This window comes from Cimex lectularius, unplaced genomic scaffold (genome assembly GCF_000648675.2).
Source record: "Cimex lectularius strain Harlan isolate CLEC.00 unplaced genomic scaffold, Clec_2.1 scaffold247, whole genome shotgun sequence".
NCBI classification, from domain to species: domain Eukaryota; kingdom Metazoa; phylum Arthropoda; class Insecta; order Hemiptera; family Cimicidae; genus Cimex; species Cimex lectularius.
In genome coordinates this window covers 139,744-167,130 of record NW_019393016.1, presented here as the reverse complement: position 1 = coordinate 167,130, position 27,387 = coordinate 139,744, and the positions used below count along the sequence as shown (strand labels likewise).

Here is a 27,387-nt window from a genome sequence, read left to right as displayed (position 1 = left end):
AAAAAGTAAGAAACATAATTTTATTGTATAACAAGGGGTACAAAAGATAACATAAATATTCACAAAGTAAAAAAAAATACGATAAATTATTTACAGTGTGGTTTGTATTTTGTTAAGGTTTGAGAATTTCGAATTGACTCGCCGGTGGTAAGTCGTCGTTTACTGATTCTTGGAGTTGGAAACTCTTAGAGTTACGGAAGCGAAGTTCTTCTTGTTTGACAATTTTTGACAGCCTAGTGCCAAATGGTACTGACGAAGACGTCGGTTTGAATTGGGGCAGAGTGAACTCTCTCCCTTTTGCCGGTTTATTGTAAACGTAACCCTGCGGTTTTTTCGTTGTCGGCAAAGTAAAACTAGTAGATGGTTTTGGATAATTATACCCTGTGGCTTCGTCGTGGCTTGTTCCTGCCGGAACCGGCTCAGGTTTCAGTGTTGTAGTAGTAGTAGTTGTAGTTGTTGTTGTTGATGAAGGATATTCAAAGGTGGCCTGGTCTGGCCCTGCAGCCGGTTTTGGATAAAAATACCCATTTGTCTGGCTGGGTTTAGGATATAGATAACCTTTGTTTTCTGTTTGGAATGACGCTGCAGGAACGACAGTATTTTCTGTCGGCTTGTGAGTTGTTTGATTATTGTCATATGCATCATTTAATTGATTCGTTTCAGCGAATTGTGGCTTAGTAGAACTAGGCCTTTCATAGTTATATCCTTTATTCACACTTGGTTTTTCAACGTTTGAAGGTGCTGGATAAAAGTAACCTTTGTTTTTTATTTTGCTGGTGCTAGAGTTATTAGAAACGGGTTTTATATTTTGAGGAACGCTGTTCCTGTTGGTAAATTGCTTTGCAAGGGCTAGCGAATCTGACGCAGCTCCAGTGAAAAATTGATTGCCGAATTGGCCAGGAAATGAGTATTCTTTTCTCACGTTCGTAGAGTCAAAAAATATTTTTGGTACTTGATATGGATATCCAGGATGTCGTTCGTTATTGTCAATTTCCGTCGAAAGAAATGACTGCCCTTCTTGTCTCTGCTGATTTGGAAGTAATTTTCTGTAATTTTGATCAGCAGATCCAGCTCCTAATAAAACATGTGGAGGAATTTTTGCCCCGGGCCTTATTCTGCCGTCTATCCTTTTTCTTTGCTTTGTTACAGGCTTGCAGAGAAAGCTGTGAAAAGCGTCATTGCAAAGTTCTTCTAATGTGTGGTTTCTTTCATGTTTTCTCAGCGGTTTGGGTGCTGGTACAACTTCATCGGCCAGCAAAGCAGTACCTTCCACATTCTGCTGCAAATTAGTACTTTGTCCTTCTACAGCGGGTAAGTATCCGTTTGAAGGCTTGGGCACAGAAGATACATCGAACTGATTAGTAGGCTTTGCATCTGGATTAAAAGATGGCAAATACTGATTTGAAGTTGCGGGAAGAGAAGTGCTTTTTATTGTATTTGTAGCATCTGGAGCGTTCAGATTGTTGCGATTTGTCGGATATTTCGGTTGTGCAAATGTTTGTGATTTAGCTTGAAAGAAGAAATTTGGAGTTTTCTGTGTCGTTTGAAACGTAGGTTTCTGATACGTATATGTTCTTTGTGTGGTCTGGAATAAATTTGGAGGAGTTGTCCTTTGTGTAGTTGAAAACACACTGGGGCGCGATGTTGTGAACACACTTGGCCTAGACGTCGTTCTTTGTGATGTCGAAAATGTACTAGGGCGAGATGTCGTGGTAGGATAGTTATAAGTTGGATAAGTCCTCAAAGTCGAAACTGACGATGACTTTCTCAAAGGAACTTGCTGAGGGAAATTATTTGTAGTTTTTGCTGTATTCGAGAATGAGTTCGGCAAAATCTCAGGCTTTTGAATTGTCTGGCTTGAAATCCTCATGTCTATATTTGGCGTTTCTACTGCTGGTAAATATTGGTACGACGGTCCTGGAGGGGGTGACTTAGTCGTTACCTGTTGAGATGGTAAGGGTAACGGATTCGCCGGTTTTTTATATACATAGCCTTGCTCGGAATTCTGTTTTGGGGGCTGTGTGAGTTGCTGATGGGGCGGTGGTGTCGGATAATTGTAACCAGAGGTTGGAGAAAATGACGGAATGTTGTTTGACGGCTTTGGATATTGATAACCGTCGACTTCATCGGAAAGCAAGCCGCCGCCCTTGGTTAATGGCTGTTTGGTTTCTCGAAAATCAGAGTTGGATCCGCTTAGAAACATGCCTGGAGGAAGGACGGCTCCCGGGCGCAATCGACCATCAAGTCTGTGCTTCCTAGGGCCAACAGGCAGGCACAAAAAACTATGAAAAGGATCGTTGCAAAGCCTATCTAAATTGTCCTCATCATTTTCGTCGCCGTGGTGACTTGGAATTACTATCCTCGGGATGTTGCTAACACCAGAAGCTTTTAGATTTGGCAATCCTGCTTTAGCCGCTCCACCGAACAATGGGGGTTGAAGACCTTGGAAGTTGCTTGGACGACCCTCGAAACCTTGGCCTTGCCTCAATTTCTCGCTGATATCACCCTTCACGATCGTCGCAAGTAATAAAAGGCCGATCGATATCATCTGAAACACAAAAATAGAGTCTGAGCATCACGTTAGAAATGACGGTTAATAAGCCTTGAAGGCTTCTTTACAGTCTGGATAACTGAGTAAATTTCTCCCTTAAGAAAGTTGAAAGTCTATTCAGTAAGTTACATTATTATAAAAAAATATTTCTATATATTATAAACATAAATGTAATATGATTAACATAACAAGAAGATAATTTGACAATTAATTAGAACTGCAGAAATAACAGAATAACACATTTCAAAAAGAAAATCTCAAGAACAAAATGATACTCAATTATGTTCCTCAATCCTATTGTCCAATTGTAGCATAAAAATAGTTTAAACATGAAAATTCCATTTGTGCTATATAATAATTTCAACAAACCAACCATTTTTCTTATAAGATCTGATAAACCATGGTTACTAAAAGTGGATTACCTATTGCCAAATATTCATCTAAATTTTTATCACTTCGTCCGATGCAACAGCGTTTCATTTAATTATTCGTACGTCTTCGTGCCAAATGTCACATGACAATGGTACTTTCCACATAAATTTAATAATACAGTGTTTTCAGAATGGTATAACGCCAACTGTGACATCACCGGATTTAACATTTAAACACGCGACCGAACGTCTTTGCACGTACCATGTAACGTCTCATAACGAGACAAGTTGCGGAATAACAATTATTTATGCACTTTTATATTTTAATTTTATTTTTTCATAAATACTCTCTAAAGGATTATAGCAGTCGGCAATCAATTTAAAGCGATAGAAATAAATTAGGTGACACCGGGTCAAGGCATTTATTCAAATAAGGCGTTACGAAACCAATAAATAATGGCTGGATCTTCCTGAAGATGGTCCTGAACAACGTTAAATTTTAAATAATTTATACTTTAATCAATTTTCTTTCCACCGGTGAACAATTTAATACAAACCGTTAACTTGAATAAAACATGATCTATTTCAATAAATTATTAATCATTCCTTAGGCATAATAGAAAATATTGCATAACTCAGGTCTGGAATAACAACATTATTGTGGGTTTATGTGCTGAAAAACAGCTATTATCTGTGTCACTCTGCGTGTTTTAACCACTTATATTATTTTAGTACTTAGTATTTTTTAAACTACAGCCATTTGAGCGTTTTGATCTGATTACTGCGATATCCATAATAAATTTACTTAACTGTTATGTAAAATTAAGCAATGTATAAACAAATATTAATAAAAATTTACACTAAATAAATTATATTAGGCCCAATACAAAGGAAGAATGCTATTTAGCAAAGTACCTTAAATACATTAAAAATAAAAAGTGTGATGATTAGCGACCGTTAGTAGTTTTTTTTTTTTTTTTTTTTTTTTGGCTTCACCGTCAGGTATCCAGCCATACTACAACCGTTAGTAGTTGATTATTCAGAAATCGTGAGATGCAGCCTGGTGTGATGTAGGTTTCAGAAAAACATTTTCTTTATCGTGCCAACCTTTCGATCTTTATTGAGATCATCTTCAGGGCTGGGATTTACAAACATTCTTTAAATTTATTATTTAACAAATACATGTAGGATATGGAAAAAAGTGAATTTATACAATACAAAAAAATATTTTTTATATTCAACCAAAGTATTTCTACTCACTCAAAGTGTTTGTTTTCTGCGTACTTTGAGTGAGTAGAAATACTTTGATTGAATATAAAAAATATTATTTTTTGCATTGTATAAATTCACATTTTTCCACATCCTACATGTATTTGTTAAATGTAAACAATGTTTGTAAATTCAAAGCCCTGAAGATGATCTCAATAAAGATCAAACGTTGGCACGATAAAGAAAATGTTTTTCTGAAACCTACATCACGATTTCTGAATAAAAATAAAAAAGAGAGAGAAAAATAGGGGCCGCAACGGTTAAAGCGAATCATTAATGAGGAAGTCCAGTTCCCTTACAAATGAGCTTTTTTTGAACATCAGCACTCCAAGTGCGTAAAAAAGTAAAGTATAAAATGAAATACTAAGTCGTATCATAAGTAAATGTTAATTACATATGAAACAACCCAAACCAGAAAACCCCCGGCATTTTCCTCTTTACTTTATTATTTGGCAAAAACTCTTCATAAACTCATCCTAAAACGTTTATATACCATCCTGGAAAGCTCCAATATAATTTTATACTGTCATGCAACATCATTATACCATACAACAACGGCACAGGGTGAACCTCATCGCAACGTTTTTTGAGTGGTATGGTTCACATTGGAATGTGGCATTCGAGCTTACTGTGGAAATCAATGGCGTCGTGCCATTCATATATTATCCCGCCCTTACATTCTATCTGTCCTATAAGTATTTTCAAGAACGAATCAAAATATCTTTCCACCCCAATTTACTACGTTCGAGCTGGTGTTCTGCAAGCATCGTTTGTCCCGATCTCTATTCGGTTTTCTCTGCAGACTACGTCCTATCAATTTGGATGTAATCCTCACATATGCGAATACTAACGCCACCCTTTCAAAAAAAGCAGACCCAATGTTGTTATATAATAATGGCTAAAAAACTGAATATCAGACTCTATTAAATCAATCAACCGTAAATCATTTCACCCTTCGCCTTATCTACTATACGCCGCCAATCGATTACGAAGTTGTTCCTAACCAAGTAACAAATGTGCTGCTATTTGCGAATTTATTTCGACAAAAGACTGACTTACTACCCCCACGCTAAAATTAAAAGTATAAAACTAAACAAATTAATAAAAATTATGAACGTGAGTGAACTCCACTTTTCCATTGGAACGTCCCGTTGCCGGTGGATCACGTGACCCGCTACACTCAAAATTCATGTCGAAACTCCTTTAACCTGATGAGTGTTTTATCCTAGAAATCCGGATAGTTGTAAACTACAGATCTGTAAGTCAAACCATCTTTGACAAAAAGCAAAGCTGAACAGACGATATCAATTACTCAAAAGATTCTTGACAACACATTGAACTTCTACTTATTTTATTCTTATTTTTTTACTACAAAATAAACAACACACCTACACATCATTACGACAACCCATGACCCCCATCAACCCATCATAATCCAGATACTCGAGTCTAAGATTGTTACAATTATTGCTTCATATATCAAACCTAATACAGTTCTCTAAATCGCATTGGTCCTCGAACAGCAAAAAGTCGATACAAACGCTTCCTTAAATTGGTCCTGTGATTTCGCAACTTTTCCTGGTCTCGAAATGGCAGCGAGATTTCCGAAAGGAAATAGTGTTGTGAAAGGAGTATAATTAATTACTTCTGAACTATTATATTGTAGTATAAAATATAAAGGTGGTACAAGGATCACTTCAATTCGTAAGTCTGCTATTAAGAGACATTTCATTCAACAACCATAATAATGATATCTATTTAGCTAAATATCAATATATTTTATTAACCCAGGAAAGAAGCATGTAAAATAGTTCATTAAAGGATCATTGCAGAAACCTTGAAAAATAAAAAGGAATAGAGCATGTCGTCTGTTCTTGTGAAGACATGCTGTTGTTGTTCCATACATAAAAAATTTAGTTAAATTCTCTATGAAACCCATGGAATACGTTAACTTTGTACATATTATTAAATTATATAAAGTAAAGTAAATTTATATAATTTTCGTTATAAAAAGAAGGAAAAAAGATAAAATACAATAAAATCTTTAAGCACCTATCATATTTGTTATGTTAGTGAACGACAATGTGAAAATAAATACTGTTAATTTTTTTCGATTCATGACGTGTGCTTAAGAATGAGGTGGTTTAGAAAAATGCCTTGTTCAATATGTAATAAAAAAACACAGAAACACAGTTAAGTGAAAACTGACAGCAGAAATTGTAGAGTTCAGAATTTATAAAAATAGCTTTGTGGGTTACTTTTTAAAAATTGTCAAGACAAAACACAAACAAAAGAATATTTAAAAAGTAAATATAATATTTTAAAACGAATTGGAAGAAAATATAAAGACATCTTAACCTTCAAATTTGAATTTCAAAATACAAGTACTAAATGAATTTATTTTTTAAAATATCACCGCACATAAAAAGACTTCATTCATTTTAAAACACTTCAAAACAAAAAAGGAAAAATATAAAATGACTTAATTTATTTAATTATCACATGCAAAATTTGTTTTGACATATCTAAAAATATATTGTATAACAAAAGCAGTTTATAAATATTTATAACATTTAGAGTAATATTACATAAAAAGGTAGTTAAATGTATTATAAAGATATTATGATATTAAAGACAAATACATTCGAAATGTCAATTTTGTTGAGGCACAAAAAGATTCTCCAGCCTGATAGAATCGGGATTACGTTTCGTATTAAGTCTGGACTCATGATTAAAAGATTTCGAGGATCCAAAGGATATCAGTTTTAATAGGAGTATTATTCTCTTAGAGGACAATGGTCGAAAAACAAAAATCAGCAATTCTTGCGGTGTACAGTAGAACAGTTGGAAAGTTATGGACCCCTAACAGTTTTACCGTTATTATTGACTTCATCTACAAGCCCCCCGGGGAAAGTTAATGCAAAAGTTAAATACAAAACTTTACTTTTCGACGACATTCGTTCTAGGGCTTGCGCGTTATGACTGAAACGATTTTAAAGCGATTTTCATGGCGTAGGGGGGAAATTATGTCATAGTCGGACTGAAAAAAGATTCGAGTGAAAATATCACATACATATATATGTACATCTAACGGGCATGTTATTGAGATAAAACAGAATGTCAGAAATGAGAAACGCGAGAAAGGATGCACAAATTTTCAAATAATTTAAGTCCCATACTATAAAATTGTCGATCGAAGATAAAAAACAATCAAAAATATACATTCATAAAGCCTTCTAATAAGAAGAAAAAGGTTTATCAGCTTTGTAAAATTTAACAACACACTGAGTGGTTTTTTTTTCTTTCAAATTCGGTTTATGTTTGATTTTCATAAAAACCAAATTATAATATTAATGGCTGCTGCAAGATATTGTGTTCCTCACATTCTTCAGGAAATTTATATCAATCTTTGTATGTAAATTCTAATATATCTTGGGTACTAACTACATACTAAATAATTTTTTTGAAATATAAATAAACACAGAAAAGTGAAAAAAATAGTAAAATACATGAAAGCTCAAAACATTCCATCTATTTTCAAATAACATTTAATATTTCATTATTTTACTTCCTCTTTTAAAATTACTTATACTGGCAAGCTTTATCTTGCATAGACCTATTTTCTATTTGTATATATTTTTTTCAAAATTCAAAACGTTACATGGTAAATGTAAAAAAAGGAAGAACTAACTATTACTTCTATGTTTATATTCTTCCCAATTTCAAACCATAAATTAAAAAAATATATATATGTAAAGATTTACACAAAAAAAAGTAGTAAAACAATTATTTTATTCCTTTTTGATAGTAATAAGACAACTAATAGCCGTGTATTTAACGTAACCATAAAATAAACATATTCACAATTCCCTTTTTGATATTGTTGTTGTGGAATATTTAATTATTGTGATATAACTGACGAAAAAGGTCTAATAATTAAATCACCCAAAATAAACAAATACATGGAGTGAGTGAGTGAGTGACAGAGAGAGTGAGAGAGCGAGAATGAGAGTGAGAGAGAGAGAGAAAGAGAGAGAGGGAGCGAGAGAGTGAGTGAGAGAGAGAGAAAGAGAGAGAGAGAGAGAGAGAGAGTGAGAGAGAGAGAGAGAGANAGAGAGGGAATAAGAAAATAAGCGCAGTTTAACTCCATTATCTCCCATGTCATTAATTGTTGCATATTTAATGTGTTGTATTTCAGCCTCCAACGTGACATAAAAAGTAATAGCTCAAGTGATAGAGCAGCGGCGTATTTAGCAGAAGGTCGTGTGTTCGAAACTGATTTTTTATCTCAACCGATACCTTACAAAAAGATTAATTAAATAAGAATATTTATACCAAAAAACAAATAATCACTTTTTGGCTGTACTAGCATTGGAATTTTTTTAACCGGTGTTCCAGTTAAGAATTCATATCTTCTCTGTGCTTTATTTAATCACCAAGTTATTACAGCAGTATTTAGCCGAATGTCGTGGGTTCGAATCCCGCTCCTGGCACTAACTGTTCATTGAACCAAAACCTTACATAAAAGGATTAATTAATTGAAAGAAGTAATTTGGTCAATAGACCACTAAATATAATGGATTTAATATAAAGTAATATTGAGTAAATATTGAATTAATAGTAGCCGCAATTAAAATTGGAAATATTAATGTACATCATTTATAAAAGTATTATTAACCCTATTCGTTTGTCTTGTATGATGTTAACTAAATCAGTACACATTCTAAAAAATTCAACGGTTCTGCGGAGAGAGGCTTCCATTCCTGCGATCCTCATGAGAGCCTAGGGCATTCTCCAAAATGGGAATTTAAATTAAATTTTAAAGCGAGCGGTAAAACATTGGGGTTTTGTGAATATAACGCACCTTTGACGTTAAAGAACATTAAAGGCATGTGCATATATAATAATGCGAAACCTACAAGTGATCAAGGTTGTAAATTTAACAGACAAGTCAATTTTATAGCAGCCGTTTAAATTGGTAAATAATAAATGCGAAAGATATTTCTCAATAAAAATTGGAAATTTGTAAAGAAACATTTGTTCACCTACAGTTGCAACAGTCGTCAACCCGCTTGGAGAAGTGTAGACGATCAACTAGTACACACATCAATGGTTTGTGGTACCGTCTACCAAAATTATCAAACTGCTTAACCCGTCCTGCCATTTTCGAAAGCAAGTCCTTAAAAGTCAATTGCGGCCTTTTTTCGTAAAAAAATTCCGCCCAGTCATATCGTGGTGCATTGCAAAAAGGAAATCCGGCCAGTGTTCTGGAATCGTTGAAAATTTTAAGGAAATTAATATGATTTTTTTTCTTTTTATCTCGTCCGGATGATATCTCGAAAAAATATTTCACCCTTCCATTTAAACCTTAGTCTGCGAAATTTCTCTCATTAATTGAAGCTGTGGGGAACCAGAGAGAGAATTGTCTGTTTAAATTATGTATTACCATTGATTTACTTTTTTCCCACTTTCCGTTTTTCTTTATTTATTGAACGAGAATTATCTATGACTTTGTTAAAAATTAAGATAAATGCCTTCGATAATTTAGGAATATTAAAAAAATCGTATAAAACGAATTTTCTTTATGATTAGGAACAAAAGCTTTCTAAATATTTTAAAATGTATGAACAATGATAGATGTATGTTACTAAATTAGTACTTAACTAAATTTAGTATATTATTGATAAATGCAATAAATTTCTACGTTAACTAAATGTATATTATTCCATTCTATAAACATATGTTTTTCTAACTTAATCCAACTAACCAAAAATTAGCAAACAAACGGCGTTTATTAAAAAAGAAAATTTGTAATCACAATATAAAAAAGTAATAAAAAATTGAAAATGGAAGTACTTGAAACATAAAACACATCCTCCATGCTACCAAATATATTGTTAATAACAGCTGGTCGATCACCTTTACATGATAAAACAAGCTTACCATTAAGATAGTTAAAATTTTCATTCTCCTGTTTGGTCCTCAGTTATTATAGTTCAGTGGTTTTGTTATAGTTCAGTGGTTTAGCCTCAAAGTTGACATTTCTGTAAAAAAATATAAACATTTAAAAAAATATATTTTCATCACTAAAACAACGAAGTAATTAGAGATGGAAATAGATTTCTACTTATAAATTGAAATTGGTCCATTTTTCTATCATTTTTTACAACAAACAATATTATAAAAGAAAAATAATAAATTGTTAACTAAGCATTAATAAATAATTTTCACTCTCTTTAGAGATAGATAGAGAGATGGAGATAGATATATATAAAGATAGAGATAGAGATAGATAGATAGATAGATAGATAGATAGATAGATAGAGAGAGAGAGAGAGAGAGAGAGAGAGAGAGAGAGAGAGAGAGAATGGTAAATAATTGGTTGATGGATACAGAGATAGATAAATAGAATCTATCTCTGTATCTATCAACCAATTATTTGCCATCTCTCTCTCTCTCTCTCTCTCTCTCTCTCTCTCTCCATTTTTTAAACATATCGATATTTATTCATTCATTCTCGCTCATTCTATGTCTGTATCCAACTGATAGAGGGGTCGTTCAATACGTAAATTGGAAACAATTTTAAATATGACGATATTCATTCATTCTCTCTCTCTCTCGCTCTCTCTCTTTCTCACTCTCTCACTCACTCTTTCTCTCTCTCTCTCTCACTTTTTCAAATTTACGTTCATATATCATTCGTGTTTTAGCATTTAATAGTTCAATTTTTGAAAAAAAAATCAAACGAGCAGGGCACCAAAGTTTTACTTACGTTGCTGCGGTTGATGAACATTAGTCAGCAGGTCGTTCGTCCCTGACACAAATATGACGGTTAAGACGAAATATGAACAAAGCAGTTTGAATATTTTGTTTTATAGCTATGATGATGGAACGAAGGAGTGGAAATAATTAATTAATGAAAGAGGAAAGCGGTACTAATGGAAAACCCTTTCTTGAAAATATAATATTTATTTAGGCTATAAGCTATTCTAATAATTCATTTATAAAAGATGAAAAATAGAGCAAATTAAAATGTACTAATCTTTACCAATACAATCAGCGAGTTATAGAAGACCACGATTATAAAGAAATGCTATTTAAGAGAAAATTACTTCAAAAAAGTGCACAACGTACAATTTGTGTATTGTTATTTTATTAATCGTATTGTGAACGGTTAAAATTGAAAAAATTGTGTTTATTTTATAACCAACTACATTAATATTATTCTGCAGAGAAAAATGGGTGTAATTATTTACACCTATGTGTGTAATTATTAGGATCGCGATTTTATGAAAACAAAACCTTATTTTTTCCTAATTCTGGGATTTCGTAAGATTGTAATAATCGACATGCTCGTTATTTATTCACGATCGCGTAAATACAACGTAGAGTTGCATTATTAATAAATAAAACATTAGCCGTTATTCTTTAATGAAACCCAGGGACGACTTTCCTCTGTGCTGTTACGGTCCAGGACTGGTTAACGAGTGAAAAATTGGAAATAACGAGTCGTTGGTCGTAATCTGTTTTAATGTTAATTTTAGCACCCTCCACTCCAACCTTATTACCGCTTAGATAATTCGCGCTTCGCTGAAAAAAACCTTGGGACCCTTTTGGAAAGCCGAGTGACAACGTCTCATTACTTATTTAGATCTGCGACAAGAGAGAACCACTTGCAGAACGAGCTTCTTCAGAAGAATTATGTAGTATAAACGAGACTAATTTGCGTTCATTACTTGCTTAGACAATCTTGCGTTAAATTTATATGTATATTAAATATTTTCTTGTGTACATTTGTTAATAATTCTAGATATAGTTTCCAAACAGACATAATTACTAACTAACCAAATTACTCACTCCTTTTACAAATGAAAAATGTGCTACAATAAACTACCATAATAATTTATTGGATGATTAATTGCTTATATACAATTGTTAATGATGACGTTGTTAATTAGACAAAAGGTATATGCCTCAAAAGATATATAGAAATGTAAACCACGTGTTGTCAAACTAATAAAAAATTATAATTTTTTCGAAGACACTCCTTCATTTTTAATAATTCTTAAAGTAACAACATGACTGTCCCATTGATTTTGCTTGTTCGACTGCTCAAGTATTTTCGGTTTAAGTACTACAACATTTTAGGAGACAGCTTTTTCATAGTTGTTCAATTATTTTGAAGTATTAATGAAGTATTATTTTGAAGAATCTAATTTGATTTCTCTCTCTATCTCTCTCTCTCTCTTTCTCTCTCTCTCTCTCTCTCTCTCTCTCTCTCTGTCTGTATCTATCTCTATCTCTATTTATATATCGATCTACCTATCTACCGTTTTACCTAATCAATTATACGTAACACAAATATTTATACGAAAAATTAAAATTTCCATCTGATGCACACTCTATTAATATTAGATATAAAATTCACAGCTTGCAAATTAGCCAACATAAAAATATTACTTTTTATTTTTTCTAGAGTTTATACGCTAATATTCAAAGAATAAAAAATGTTACAAAACTTAAAAATTTTAAATTAAAATTAACGAAAACTTTGATAAAAAATTACGTTTTGATGTTTAAACATAAAATTTTTATACTAAAATAAGTGATAAAAACCATTTAAATGTTTATTATATATTATTTTCTATTGTATTAATTTCATTACGTTTTCTATATATTGTATTATTATGTGTGTACGTATTATTTTGTGTAGTTTTTAGTGACCGTTAATTAACGATAATTTGGAGATCGTGAGATGCGGTCTTGTGTGATGTAGGTTAAAAAATGATATTTTCTTTATTGTGCCACTGTTTCGATCTTTATTTAGATCATCACCAGGGATCAAAGTGTGTGTTTTCTGTGTACTTGTGTCACGGTTGTGTGTCCTGTTGGAAGTGTTAGTCACACACTACACTTAGTGACTATCACTCGCAACACGACACCCAAACGTGACACATCTACACTGAAAACACACTTTGAACCATGAAAATGATCGAACGTTGGCATTCTAAACTTAGGTTCATCACACAAGACCTTGCATCTCACTATCCCAAAATAGTATTGTTTTATTTGATTATTTTTTGTTAAACTTAGGTAAAATGAATTTAAGTTATATGTTAAGAGTTTAGAATAATGTGGAAAACTATAAAGTAGATTACTTTGTTGTAAATATCTAATTCACATTAAAATGGTCCTTGAGACCAAATCTTGCGTATCAATAATTATATCGCTCAATCATTCATTTATCCCCGTCTCTCTTTCTCATTCTCTCTTTCTCCCTCTCTCTCCCACTGTCGTTTCATCTTCCGCTTTCACCATATTTTATTTATCAATTTCTCCATTTGTATTTTATTTGCATCTTTAACATACATAAAAGGAATATACGAAATATGCCAGTAGTGTAATTTTTTCAATACTCATCGTAATAATTAAAACAAAATTCAATGGATCTGTAAAATTGACCTACATTATGTTAAGAAAATTCAATTACTTTTTATGTTAACAAGTACGGATAATAAAAAGGCTAAAAAACTCTCCACTAGCCCTCTCTCCCTGTCTTTCACTTTCTATTAATTTTTATTTGTCCACCTCTGTCTCTTTACATCCTACTGTGCTAGAAGTACAACTTTATTTCTCACAATTGTATATTGGTAACAATGTCTGTGAATCTGATTGTGAAGGCATTTATTTTGGATTTATACCCCTCAATTTTTCAATATGTTTATTTCAGTTCTAGATTTAGGCTTTATGTGAAAAGAAGCGAAGGTATTCACGTAAAATCCTTGTAGAACCTCTGACCTTTTTACTTCCTAATAGCATTCCGTGGGGAATCGAGTCAGGTCATCTTATAAAACATTCTATGGAAAACTTCTTCCCTGATCTTAAATTGAGTGTAAGAAAGTTACCAGAAAACGAAAAAAAAATTCCGGTATGTATTCACCAAAAGTGTTTACATGGTAATAATTAGGATATTCCTTAGCGACTGAACAAGAAAATGATTAAATGAACCTCTCACCAAGTACTTGGTTTTGGCAGGATAATTAATTCTTTTACCCTGCATACGCTCTTTGAAAGAGGGCATTTATAAAGGAAGCACACGTTAATTTACTACCTTTTATATTTTGATAAACCTAACATATCAATTTGGTAATGAAAATGGAATATAAGGGAATATTCACTATAAACTATTCATGAACAACAGACTGAAAAACTAATCACTCCATTCACTCATTTTACCTAATACCTTTTAAGAAGCACTTGGAAATGGTTGAATTCGTTGCAAGGTTGCCCTGAGCGTTTCGGTTCACCTAAATTTTAGTTAAATTTTTACGTTAATATGCTATTTTTAGAATGTCTTTTGTTGTAATAGGCGCTCATAATTTTTTATTAGACTTTGTTGTTTAATTTTTCCATATAGTTTTGTATTTATGTTTCTTCAGATAAATGTATTATACTGTTGGATCTAAAGCATTGTTGATGCTGCGTTCTAGGAAAATCAACCTATCGAATGTGAAACAGTTTTCTTCCCAAGGAGTGTAGCAATTTTTTGAAAGCTTGTAGATTTTACGATTATTACGAGATTTTGCTGTACCCCCTCTTCCTTCTATTTCTTTCACTTATCATCATAAAAAGAGACCGGATTTTTATGCAGTAAAGATTGCCAAAATATACCATAAAATATGCAGTTGAAAGCCCGGAAATATAAAATAATATGCATTATTAATAGGTTAAATTATGCAATGATATGCAGTAAATCAAGTTTTTACTATTATAGTAACTTTAAACAGAAATGTAGATAATTAAACGAAATAGAGTTAGAAATATAATAAAAAGCCCATTTGTAGTATTTCGAGTTCGAATGCGGGGCCGCTGCATTCGAACCAAGGACCTTTACTTTACAGTGATGAGCGCCATGGCAACGCCTAAACCGTTGCGGCCACCGACGCCCCCTACAGTTTATTTACATTCAACAAAAATATTTTCTCACTTACATAATTAAATTACATATTTTATAATAATTGAGTATTGAATAATTATAAGCAACTAAAGTACTTCTCTAAACTGTCTTCGGTGAAATTGTGGCTACGGCCACTTAAAATTTGTGATTATTGAATATTGAAATAAGACCTATGAAGGGGTTTTATTTCGTTTTGTCGTTATTGCTTCTCTTCCCGTCGTTGCGGCCTGTTTCAGTTTTCATCGAATTAAACCAACTTTGCATCAGCTCGTTATTTTTTTATGCTTCCCCCGAAAACCAATATAATATTTTAGATATTTTGCGCGATAAATCCGATTTTGCGTAAAAATCCTTCAAATATGCGATATTGTTAAAACATGCACTTTATGCGATATTCATCAAATATGCAAAAATATGCTCTATAAAATTTAACCTACGGCTTCCTAGATACATGATTCGGGTAGATAATTGATTTCCCCGGACGTATGTGGTGGCAAACAAAATATACAACTGCATAAAAATCCGGTGTCCAATCATAAACAATATGGACGTGCTTACAACAAAATAAATTACAACAAATTACAAGCCATGAAAAAAACCCAGTCATCCATTTTATTTAATGTCCTAAGAAGTATTTGAAGATTTGAAAAAAAGCTTTGCTATTTTATTGACTGCCTTTTTTTCTCAAAAATGTTTAAGATCATTTTAAACGACTTATCACTACACTAAACTCAACCTTCTCCCAGATTATCAGCTCGGCTTTCGCCCTCAACATTCCAGAACTCAGCAGGAGCTTCTCGTTGTGGAACATATATCCTCATACGTTGAGCGTAAACAATACTACTTGGAAACTCATGATATGACTCAAGCGTTTGATCGTGTCTATATGCATGAGGGTGTCCTGTTCAAATTAAAATACATAATATTTCGTTTCTACTCAACTGAGCGATTCTTCCGAGTGGAAGGATCGGAACACAGCGAGCCTCAGCGCAATCTGCACGGATCACCCTTGTACCTCATCTTTGTCCAAGATATCCCGGTAACTTCTTGCACCCTCCTTCTATCATTTGCCGACGAAACAGCTTTTCAATCCTATGATTCTGAACCCCCAATTGCTTCGGAGGAGCTGCAGGTATAGGTGTTACAAATAGCCGAAAGGAGCGAATTCTACCGTCTTAAGATATTTATCTTCCATATCCATTTGGAAGTAAATGCACCCATAATACCGTTACCCTCCGAAACAAAACCCTTCATTCAATATTCCTTAATAATACTCCTATGCCAAAAACTCGCTGTGTACGCTACTTTGGATTCTATCTCGACACTCGTCTAGCCTGGAACGGACATATACGTACTAAAACATAAGAATTAATGAGATGCTTCGGACTACTGAAAAAATTATTATCACGATCATCACAAGTACCAATAAAAAACTAACCCTTTATAAGGCACTACTGAAACTGATTTGGACATTAAGATTAGGAGTGTGGGATACCCCAAACCTTCCAACATCCAAAGAATATTGTCCTAACACATTAGCCCGATGCATGTCGAAAAAATTTTCCATTCCCACAATCCAATAATACGATTGAAGAGGAAATGGCCCCAGGACCTCCTTACGAACAGTAATAGTTATTAGTTTATAACTGAAGCTGGTAACAACTGAACAAGCTAGGAAAGCAAGGCTTCCATCAAGATGCAAGATGTACATACTACATTACAATATATATATATATATATATATGTATATATATATATATATATATATAATTTGTACAGAGGTTATAAATTAATATTTAAAACAATATTGACACTGACCACAGAGATTTCGCGTCCTTTCTTATCTGTATAATACATTATTATTTAGTTATATTTTTCAATATTTTTTGTTAAAATCTTTCAATGAATTAAGGTTTTTAGTTGAGATAAAAGTCAGTGTATCGAGTGGGATTCGACCCACGATCTTCGGCTAGATACGCCGATACTCTACCACCTGAGCTATCGTGAATTCTCAATATTTTATATGTTTTGTCTAAAGTAGTACAGTCCAAGCTATGGAACTCCAAAATAGGGAATCTGTGTTTGAAGGAAACTCCTTTTAGTTCCAGCACTGTTTATTTTGATTTCATGGAAAGCTTTTCAACTGTTTTGCAGTCATACTCAGCCATTTAAATTTTGAAAATATAAATTTAGTTTTTACGTAAATGTTGAGATCACTACACAAAACAAATCCATGAAATCAAAATAAACAGTGCTGGAACTAAAAGTAGTTTTCTTCAAACACAGATTTTCTATTTTTTATGTATTCCATTAAACAGTTCGCCGATTTTTGGAGAATCAGGTTAATAGATCAACCGAAAACAAGAAGGATAATTGTCTGAAAATATATTTCAGCTCGAAACGAAGACATATTATTTTTGTAATAATCATCTGTATTAATTACGTCGCTTTACCTCATTTTTATATTAATGAATGAACAGAGTTATGTTTAGTGAAATAGAAAACATTCCGTTCCATCATCTAGTATTTTTTTCATTTTCAGGACTACGCTATATTTCTATATTAATAAAAATTTACAATTATTTATTGAAAAGTTTTTTCTTTCTAATTTACCTCATCCCTGATCATCTTTTAATAAAAATTTATAATATCCAAGGATTTCTATGAAAGGTTCTAACAATGGCGCTAACATTGTGGCAGCCACCATTTTATAATGCACTCGAACATTTAAGAAGCAAACGGTTATTTGAAAAAAAGGTGCTGGAGAAGCAAAGTTGCACAACTGTTACATAAAGGCGGGGGAGAACATCGCCCAAGGGGCATCTCCGGAGGAAAACCGGTCTCCCGGCACCTTTCACAATCCTACAATGTTGAGACCCGAAAGCAGGTCCGTCGAAACGTCTGCTAATGAGAAAATGCTGTTCGCTCAGCATATTGAGACGACGGTTCAACAATGCAAGAGACGCGAAAAAGCGATTAATCGATTTGTGCTGGAAAGACGCCATTCATGGCTCGTCAATAAATCAAAGTTTTGCGTAATGTAGCTTTTAATATTAATTATGCGCTTGGCCTTTTCCGTGAGTTCTTCTAGAATGTCTTTTGGGGATTATATTTTAAGAGGCTTAGATCCACGATCTGACCAAGTGATCTTTTACTTTGTTAAAACATATAAAAATGATTTCTAATATGCTAAATTTTTGACCTTTTGTCAATAACTTCTCTAATCTAAAACCCATTGTAACTATCTTAAATATCCAAATTATTTTAAAATTTTATTTAATATATTTTTCAATTGAATTTTTCATAAGAAAAGTAAGAAACGTCCTTGTTGTTTTGTCTACAACAAACAGAAATAGTGTTGTGTTTGCAATAAATGTTAATATGTAATATATTCCAATGGCGATATGTTCCATGAAGTGCTTATTATGATGTAACAATTTTATAATAATTTTGATTTTTCTACCTGTAATTGTTGAAGTAATGAGAGGCAGTCAAGAATTAGATAGTTCAGAAAAACATATTTTTTCATTATTTTTGTCGACGTTTCTACATTTATTCGGGTTCAGCGTACTCCAGCGTCATGAAGTAAATAAACTATCAAACCTTATTTTTATTATTTCCTTCACTTCGTTATCGTCTTTAATAATTAACTTCCTTGCCAATATTGATAGCCGAATCACAAATCCAATCCAGAAAATCCCCATTCCCGACTTTTTTGAGTTAAGTAAAACCGCCTATGATCAAAGAAAATTTTCAAGATTTATCGCCCCGTACTGTCACAATAATATAAAAACAGCAGAATACAAATTCACATTTAACAACACTTTCATACAATATCTATATGATACCACAAGAATAACACCACACTTTATGTGAGTATGAAATACTTGGTTCAAATGAACATATATTTTCTAATTTACCTAGACCCTGATGATGACTGGAATAAATGTCGAAACGTCAGCAAAAAAATGAAAAGGTAGTTTTTCTAAACTACCTTATTCTTGGCCGCTCTCACGATTTCAACTAATTATGAAACAACCGGTGACTAAGAAACACATTTCTACCTATATTTCGCTTTACTTATTCATTTTTTAATGAAAATGTTTTCATTTGTAAAATACAACACTTGTCACAGAGGAAATAATAAAGGCTAAACTAAAACCAAAGTTCATTAAAAGCAGTCGCTGGGTTAAAACATTTTTTGCGTGATATACAGTCATGACGTGTGAACCCGAATACCTTACAGACTGCTACAAAGTATGATACTCTGTAAATAAGTAGCTCGTCAACGCAGAATACCAGTTGCCGGTTGCACGAAATGCCGAGATTTCAACGCCGGATTTCGGTAATCCCATGTCATCCTCGAATTTTAATTCGTTTCACTGTCTCCCCTATTTATCCATCGTAATGGACTTGTTAAAACTTTCTTAATAACCACTCCCTCCGGGCGAAGTCGTGGGAAGAATAAGAATCAGAACTACAATTAAATAGTATTTCCTTTATGATATAAATAAATAAACCTGCAAGAAATTTGTTTCTAATAAAATTTCCAACTCCAAAACATTGAATTTCTTTTTTTTTTAAATAAGACACAATAAATGGTAGAAGTGATTTACAGCAGTATAAACAAAGAAATTAACATTTCTAGTAACTATCTTATTAAAAGTACTCCATAACTAAATGTAATATTGTGCACCTATAGTCGGTGGGTGATTATTTATTAGATTGAATTTAAAACGATTTGTTCTCTTAGCTAAGAGTTATCTGATGGAAAATTGACATTAATAAATACATTTGAAATGTAACCTTTCCCCTTATTGCCCGAATAAATACCCTTTTATGTTTCACAAAACCTATAGAATTAAGTCTATAAAACAAATCCTAAATGTCACCTACCCACAAGAATCAGTTTCTTCCTGTTCAAGTTTTGCCTCCGAACTATCGAAGGTCCGGAAGTCTTGTTATTCAGCGTAAGTCGAAAAAACTTTTATACTCCAGAATAAATTACCACTTGAATTTTGCGTTTCAGACATTTCTGAAATATTTGGTTCCGTGTTTGCCTGTTTCTTGTATTTCTTGTAACCAGCGATTCCCAAACCATGGGGTCAATGTTTAGAAGTGTTCAGTGATTGTGCAGTTTGGTTTCTAGATGGTCACGTATGAATATCATTGCAATCGAAACAACGGTACCGCCCTGGCATAGGTAAACGTAAAATGGAATACACAGCTATTTCACAGAAACTATTTGTCATATTCTGATGCAATTTCGAGGGATTATACGTGTTGTTTGATCCCCACGAATTTTATTTCAAATGGATTAATATACGTGCCTGCGCATGCAGAAAATGTGAAGAAGCTATTCTGCTATATAAGTATAAACGAACCAGCTCTTGTAAGCATTTTGGCATCAATACGTGCCTAATATTACAGAAAACTTCATTCCATAATTATGGTGTTATTTTCCACTTATTTTTATACATGATAGTTTGCCTGAAGATTTCTTTATTATTATCTACATTTCAAAACATGTTTCTACTTTTTTCTCGCAATCAAACGAAATCATTTTACCTCAAAATTATTTGTTCTTTCTATTTCTCTCTCGCTCTCTCTCTCTCACTCACTCTCTCACTCTCTCTCTCACTCTCTGTCTCTTCCACCTATTCACTCTTTCACTTCCTCTTGTTTATCTATATCTATCTTCAATCATTCTCTCTCTCTCACCCTCTCTCTCTCCCTCTCTATCTCTATTTCTTTCATTCTCTCTATCTCTCTCTTTCGTTCTCTCCCTATCGCTCTGTCTGTTCCATCTTTATTTCTTCATTTCTCTTCTCACCCTCTCTTTATTTGTCACTGTATTCTACGATCTTAATTGTATCCTTAATTTTTTTAAATAACTGTTCTCCCTCTCTCTTTTAACTCTCTCACATTCTTGCTATCACTATTTACTAATTTCTTTCTTTTTTTCCTCACCTGTCTGTTTCTCTCTCTCTCTCTCACTCTTTTTCTGACACGTCCCTCTTTTCTCACTCTCATTCTTTCTTCATTCACTATTCATTTATTTTTCTTCTCACAACTCCCTTTCTCACTCTACCTCTTTATCACTCTATCTCTCTCTCTCTCTCATTCACCTCATTCACTCGATCTCTCTCTCTCTCTCTCTCTCTCTCTCTCTCTCTCATTCACTTACTCTCTATTTGTCTTTCTTCATCTATATCTCTCTATATCTCATTACCTCTCCCTGGGGTTCTCGTTAATCTCTCTTTCTCACTATTGCTCTTTCGTACTCTCTCTCCCTCTCTCTCTCTCTCGCTCTCTCTCACTAATCATTCCTTCTCTCAACAGTTTGTTTATTTTTGGATTATTTAATTAATAGACATTTTTTGACAATGGTTATATAAGGATATATACACTTTTCCCACCTCTCCCTTTCTCTCATAAATGTATGTGTAGGGTAAAATGAATAACTCAAGTTTAATCATAGGTCCAAGAGACGGAACATTGCAGGTTAATATAAAATTATCAAGGAATCAATATTTTCTCTCCCTCTATCTCTAGTAAGAAAAACCATTTATCCCTCAACAGTGATATTTTATGCAACCAGTGGTTACAGTAATTAAAATATGTTGAAAAAACAAGCATAAAAACGTTTAAACATAATAATAATTTAGAGTTAGGAAGGGGTTACGATTCACGTACATATAAAAATTTAAATTTGGTTATATAGCTGTTTATATTTTTCGTACATTTTATTCATATCATATTTTTATTTTTAGTATTATTGTTTGTTTAGTAATTGTGAGATAATTTTAAATAGATAACGTGTAACATTTAGAATTCCACACTATAGTTGCATAGAGACTTAGTACGAAACTGACGCTCGATCCGCTCGAAGAGTCATCGTGCTATAACAGGATAATTCCATATATTTTCGTGAGGATTATCTGCCATGTTAGTAGATTAGAACTATATCCTCAGCGTCCTTGCACTGTTACACACGCGGATTTTGTGTCACTTTCAATTTAGATAGGCATCCCTCTTAAAAAGTACTACTTTGCAACAAGCAAATACAAAAATAGGCTGAGGCAAATGAACGTATTTTAAACCTAGATAAGCATAATGCAAATGACCTTCTCTACGCCTTCACCGCTCGTAATGTATATTGCGTAAAAAAAATTGCGACATGCATTTTCCAATACTTGTTGGTTTTGTTGTGATTTTAAGTGCTATGTACCAACGGATGACCAGTTTGTGTTTAATCTTGAGATAGACAGAAGTCAGAAATGTTAAAATTACATTACTTTAAACAAACTGTTAGTTTTAGTAAGTGCCCTGAAGAACGAACTGTAAATGAGGTGTCAACATTACTTTGAAAAAGAACAATATATAGTATTAGAAACCTGTATGTTTTTTAGTTGGTCTTAGTTAGCCAAAGAAATGTTTTAAATTGATTTATAATTTTTATGTAAAGTGTGGTTCACATGGAAATAAAAATGGAACACACTGAGATAGATAGATAGATAAATAGATAGATAGATAGCGATGGAGAGGGAGGGAGAGGGAGAGAGAGAGAGAGAGAGAAAGAGAGAGAGAGAGAGAGAGAGAGAGAGAGAGAGAGAGAGTGTGTGCGAAATTTTGTGGCTGTGAGTGTATGTGTTAACATTATATGATGTTAAGGTGTAACATCGTCTTCACAAATAATTTGTACAAATCAAAAGCAAAATTGTTTACAAAATTATGTCTTCCTAGTTATCAATTAAATTAAATTAAACAAAATCTTACAAACATAAAATTCTATATATTGAAACAAAGGACTATAAACTACTTAAAATTGCAGGAAATTATCATGAAAGCATATAAACATATTATGCAGAGTAAAAAAAACTGAATTGGAAGTATCCACAATAACTTTGCTTCAAGCTTGTAAAACGTAATATGTTTTATAAAGTGCAATATGTCTGTAATGTTAGGAGTACATCCGTCAGATTTTTTAGGGCTTTTTAATACAAATATTGGGATTCACATGTTTTTACAGAGTTGGGAAATTCGTTATAAAATTGAATACTTTTTGGAATAAATGAGTTTTTAAATGATTTTGTTCTACGTAATGAATTTCTATACATAATATTTAAACGTGTAGTCTTAAAAAGAGAGAGAGAGAGAGAGAGAGAGAGAGAGAGAGTGAGAATGTGTGCGAAATTTTGTGGCTGTGAGTGTATGTGTTAACATTATATGATGTTAAGGTGTAACATCGTCTTCACAAATAATTTGTACAAATCAAAAGCAAAATTGTTTACAAAATTATGTCTTCCTAGTTATCAATTAAATTAAATTAAACAAAATCTTACAAACATAAAATTCTATATATTGAAACAAAGGACTATAAACTACTTAAAATTGCAGGAAATTATCATGAAAGCATATAAACATATTATGCAGAGTAAAAAAAACTGAATTGGAAGTATCCACAATAACTTTGCTTCAAGCTTGTAAAACGTAATATGTTTTATAAAGTGCAATATGTCTGTAATGTTAGGAGTACATCCGTCAGATTTTTTAGGGCTTTTTAATACAAATATTGGGATTCACATGTTTTTACAGAGTTGGGAAATTCGTTATAAAATTGAATACTTTTTGGAATAAATGAGTTTTTAAATGATTTTGTTCTACGTAATGAATTTCTATACATAATATTTAAACGTGTAGTCTTAAAANGAGAAGGGAGAGAGAGAGAGAATGAGAAAGAGAGAGACAGAGAGAGAGAGAGAGAGAGAGAGAGAGAGAGAGAGAGAGACAGACAGACAGACAGACAGACAGACAGAGAGAGACAGAGAGAGAGAGAGACAGACAGACAGAATGGTCGACTCTTATATTGCTTACAGAGTAAGATGCAAGTGTAAATTTTTCAGAAACATGTGAAAGTTAGATTTATTTTAATTACTTCGGCCGCGTGTAGTGTAATGAAAGTGACAGAAATTTGCGAAGCCGCAATATTTGATTCAGTGTACAGAGATGAACAGACAGTCCCTGGAAATGCCGTATAAACTTTACAACATCGAAGTTAGACAGGAATCTTGGATAAAAGCAATTCTGACAATGCAATCAACCCCGAGGGCAGGCATAATCAAAAGTATATCATGAGTTTAGTGGGACCGTTAAAGATGTTTATTAAGAATTTATCAAAAAGAAAATTTTCTTTTGTTTCAATATTTATATTTAAAATAAATGTGAGGTATTTCGAAAATCAGAAACGCATAAATAATAAATAACAAAAACGTGATTACATTTAAACGTCAAAATTAATTATATGCGTCTTATCAACCAACCGAAATCATTTGCAGAATCGAGTTATTCCTTTATTAATCATTATTATGCTATAAATTTTGAAATTATCTATCCTAATCAAAATAACCTTTTTTGGTTGGTCTGTACGTTAATTTGTCAACCGTGTGATTGTGAACTTTAGTAGAAACTTGAAAGATTTGTGCCGGTAGTTTTGCTTGTAGACTTTCGATTGATTGAATCTGTACATTTTCTGTGAAATAAATTTTAACAAAATAATTTTAATAATAAATAAAATTTATTATTAAAAAAATACATGGAATCTAAAAATTTTACCTAACATGTTCATGTGCCGTTGGAGTTATATTATCCCTTATTTTCTCTCTCTCTCTCTCTCTCTCTCTCTCTCTCTCTCTCTCTCTCTCTCTCTCTCTCTCTCTCTCTCTCTCTCTCTCTCCGTGTATTTCACTCCGATCTACACATTCAACGATTTTCATGTATGATAGACAAAGGGCAAAAATGTTTACAAACATTTATTTCTCCCAGAAACATTTTTCATCCCAACCCATTCTCGAACTACATTCTTAACCATGACAGGCGATATCCTCAAGAATGATACTGATGCTGTCGATTCATACTTCTCAATGCTGGTATAGGTGGGAAAAATAACACATAAACACCCACTCACCTAGTCTCCATTCTCCACAAAAAGTTCCACCCTCCAAGTTACCTCAACTATATTCCCCCCAAACTTCGTATAAAGTGCGGTACCTAGGGCTGTACATCGACGAACACATGACGTGGAATCTCCACACACGACTAAAATATCAAAAAGTTACGACACGATTCAGGGCCCTTCACGATTTCTTGATAAACGCTCAAACTTACTTCTGACAAATAAAAGGCTGCGTTATAACACCTTAGCAAAGTAGATGTAGAAAAACAAATCGGAAGTGTGGGGTTCAGCCGAATATTCCAATATCCGCTGCACACCTATTGTCTAATCTATAATCCTAAGAGAAAAACTTGTTGCTCCGTCATTCATTTTGCTATACGCTCCGTTTCCACAAGCCTCATAAACCCTTCCCAACCTGTATAAATCCTGAAATCTAGAAGCCCTCCTCGTCGAATAACGAGGCGGTTATTATCACAGAATTCGCGGTAGTTTAACGGGATTTAAAGAAGTTTAAGATAAACTATAAAAGCATAATTTACAAAAATCTTTTCTGTGCTAATTCCTTTCAATATATTCCAGATAAAGCCGCCTATTCCGTTTTTTCAGACATTCTGATTCATTATCTACATTTATTTATTTAATCAGATCATTCTCCATGCTGTCTACCCACACAACAATGGATAATTACATGTCCGTAGTTATGTGTATTACATATAGTGTATATCTCGTATTTGTTAAAAGCGAATTCACTAAATAACGACATGTACTGGAAATGTTCCATATCTATTGATAATACATGATGAGATACCCTGTAAAAACCTCTACTATCAGGTGGTGTATTTGAATTTTTTATCTCCAAAATAACTTCCAAACCGTCGTCCAAGAGCCATAGTGTGATATGCTGTTTGTGATTATTTATTTGACTATTAAACTTTTACATCTTTTAAATTAAAGCATTTTTATATATGAATTTGTTATTATAAATAAATCCTTAAGAACGTGGGCTAAATTTAATATATAAATCTGTGTTTGACAAATATGTATTACATTATTTATTTTTTCTCTGCCATAGAATATTTATGTAGGCACTGTTTATTATCAAATATTTATATTATTTATATATTTTTCTATATTTTCGAAACTGTTAATAACTGAGTGATGGTAAAATTTTAAAGTAAAGAAATTTTGCTATCTGTTGTAGTTAGTTTCTTTCTTTGTTTATTAAACCCGTCGGTTATGACATTTTACTAAAACTAATTAAACTATTTCAAATAACCCAATTGGCATTGTTCCGTTAATTTAATTATAGTAATTAACATATATCCAAATACCTTCAGACAGATGTATCGAGATAGGAGGTTTTATTTGCCCACTTTGATTTTGTGTAATATGTAGCCGTGAAGGAGAAATTCTAAGAGACTGAAACGCGAGGACTGCCTATCGAGTCTTATATAGGAGAGAAGACCATTACGAAACTCCGAAGCACATCACTTGCCAAATACAAAGCCTTCGCCCTGATCAAAATACTAGATTGAAATATACTGTATTGGAAAATTGTTGGGTCGTAATGGATACTATCGTACAAAAATGTTTGTGGTTACAAAAAAAAAAAAAAGAAGGAAATTGCACAATGATAAATATCCGCAAAAATTCTGTAAATATCCAAAATCAAAAATGAGGTCAATTTTTAAATGATGAAAAATTCATTTTTATTATTTTATTACATTCATTATAATAAAAAAAATTCATTTTTAAGTAACGTTACAATTTGATATAATATAAACTTATATTAATTTCAGCAATCAATTTTTAACTAAACGATATAAATTAATTACAATATCACACACAACACATACCTTCACACAGGAATTGCAACTAAAGATTCAAAACAACTAATTTTATTATCAATTTAGAAAAATGCGGTACGAAAATAATTCAAACCGGAAAATGAAGATAAAAGTCAAGGTTACAAAAAATTGAAACAAACAAAAATCTTGCATTAAAAAAATCCTAGTCAGTCCAATGTTTCAACATCAAAGTGCGCATAGACACCTAAGTAAAAGCCACTATAAAAAAATAAACATGTTACAAATATATTAAAATAAATGAAATCGTCCCTTCTAATTCAAACTAGCAACAATAGATGATTGGTAGAATAAAATCCTGAAACTGAACGAGGGTCCTTAACTTGTCTACACAAGACTCCAAAGAAGAACAGTACTTGGTGGTCAAAATTTTGACCTAGCAAAACATCAACGTCCCATACCAAATTTTTTTTAAAGAT

At 32.7% G+C, this 27,387-nt stretch overlaps 1 protein-coding gene across 3 annotated transcripts; it reads right to left on the bottom strand.

Moving 5' to 3' along the window:
• On the bottom strand, nucleotides 1-26,519 carry LOC106669018 (flocculation protein FLO11-like). Of its 3 annotated transcripts, XM_014398266.1 has the most exons (4): nucleotides 26,435-26,518; nucleotides 10,964-11,005; nucleotides 10,135-10,235; nucleotides 1-2,548 (listed from the first exon to the last, which is right to left on the bottom strand). In XM_014398266.1, the coding sequence occupies exons 3-4, from the start codon at nucleotides 10,156-10,158 to the stop codon at nucleotides 113-115; spliced, it is 2,460 nt and encodes an 819-aa protein (XP_014253752.1). In that variant the 5' UTR covers nucleotides 10,159-10,235; nucleotides 10,964-11,005; nucleotides 26,435-26,518; the 3' UTR covers nucleotides 1-112. The 3 variants fall into 3 exon arrangements, with proteins under 3 accessions (XP_014253752.1, XP_014253751.1, XP_014253753.1); XM_014398265.2 differs by lacking the exon at nucleotides 10,964-11,005 and having other exon boundaries at nucleotides 26,435-26,519; XM_014398267.2 differs by lacking the exons at nucleotides 10,135-10,235; nucleotides 10,964-11,005 and having other exon boundaries at nucleotides 26,435-26,511.
• Between the last annotated feature and the right edge of the window lie 868 nt (nucleotides 26,520-27,387).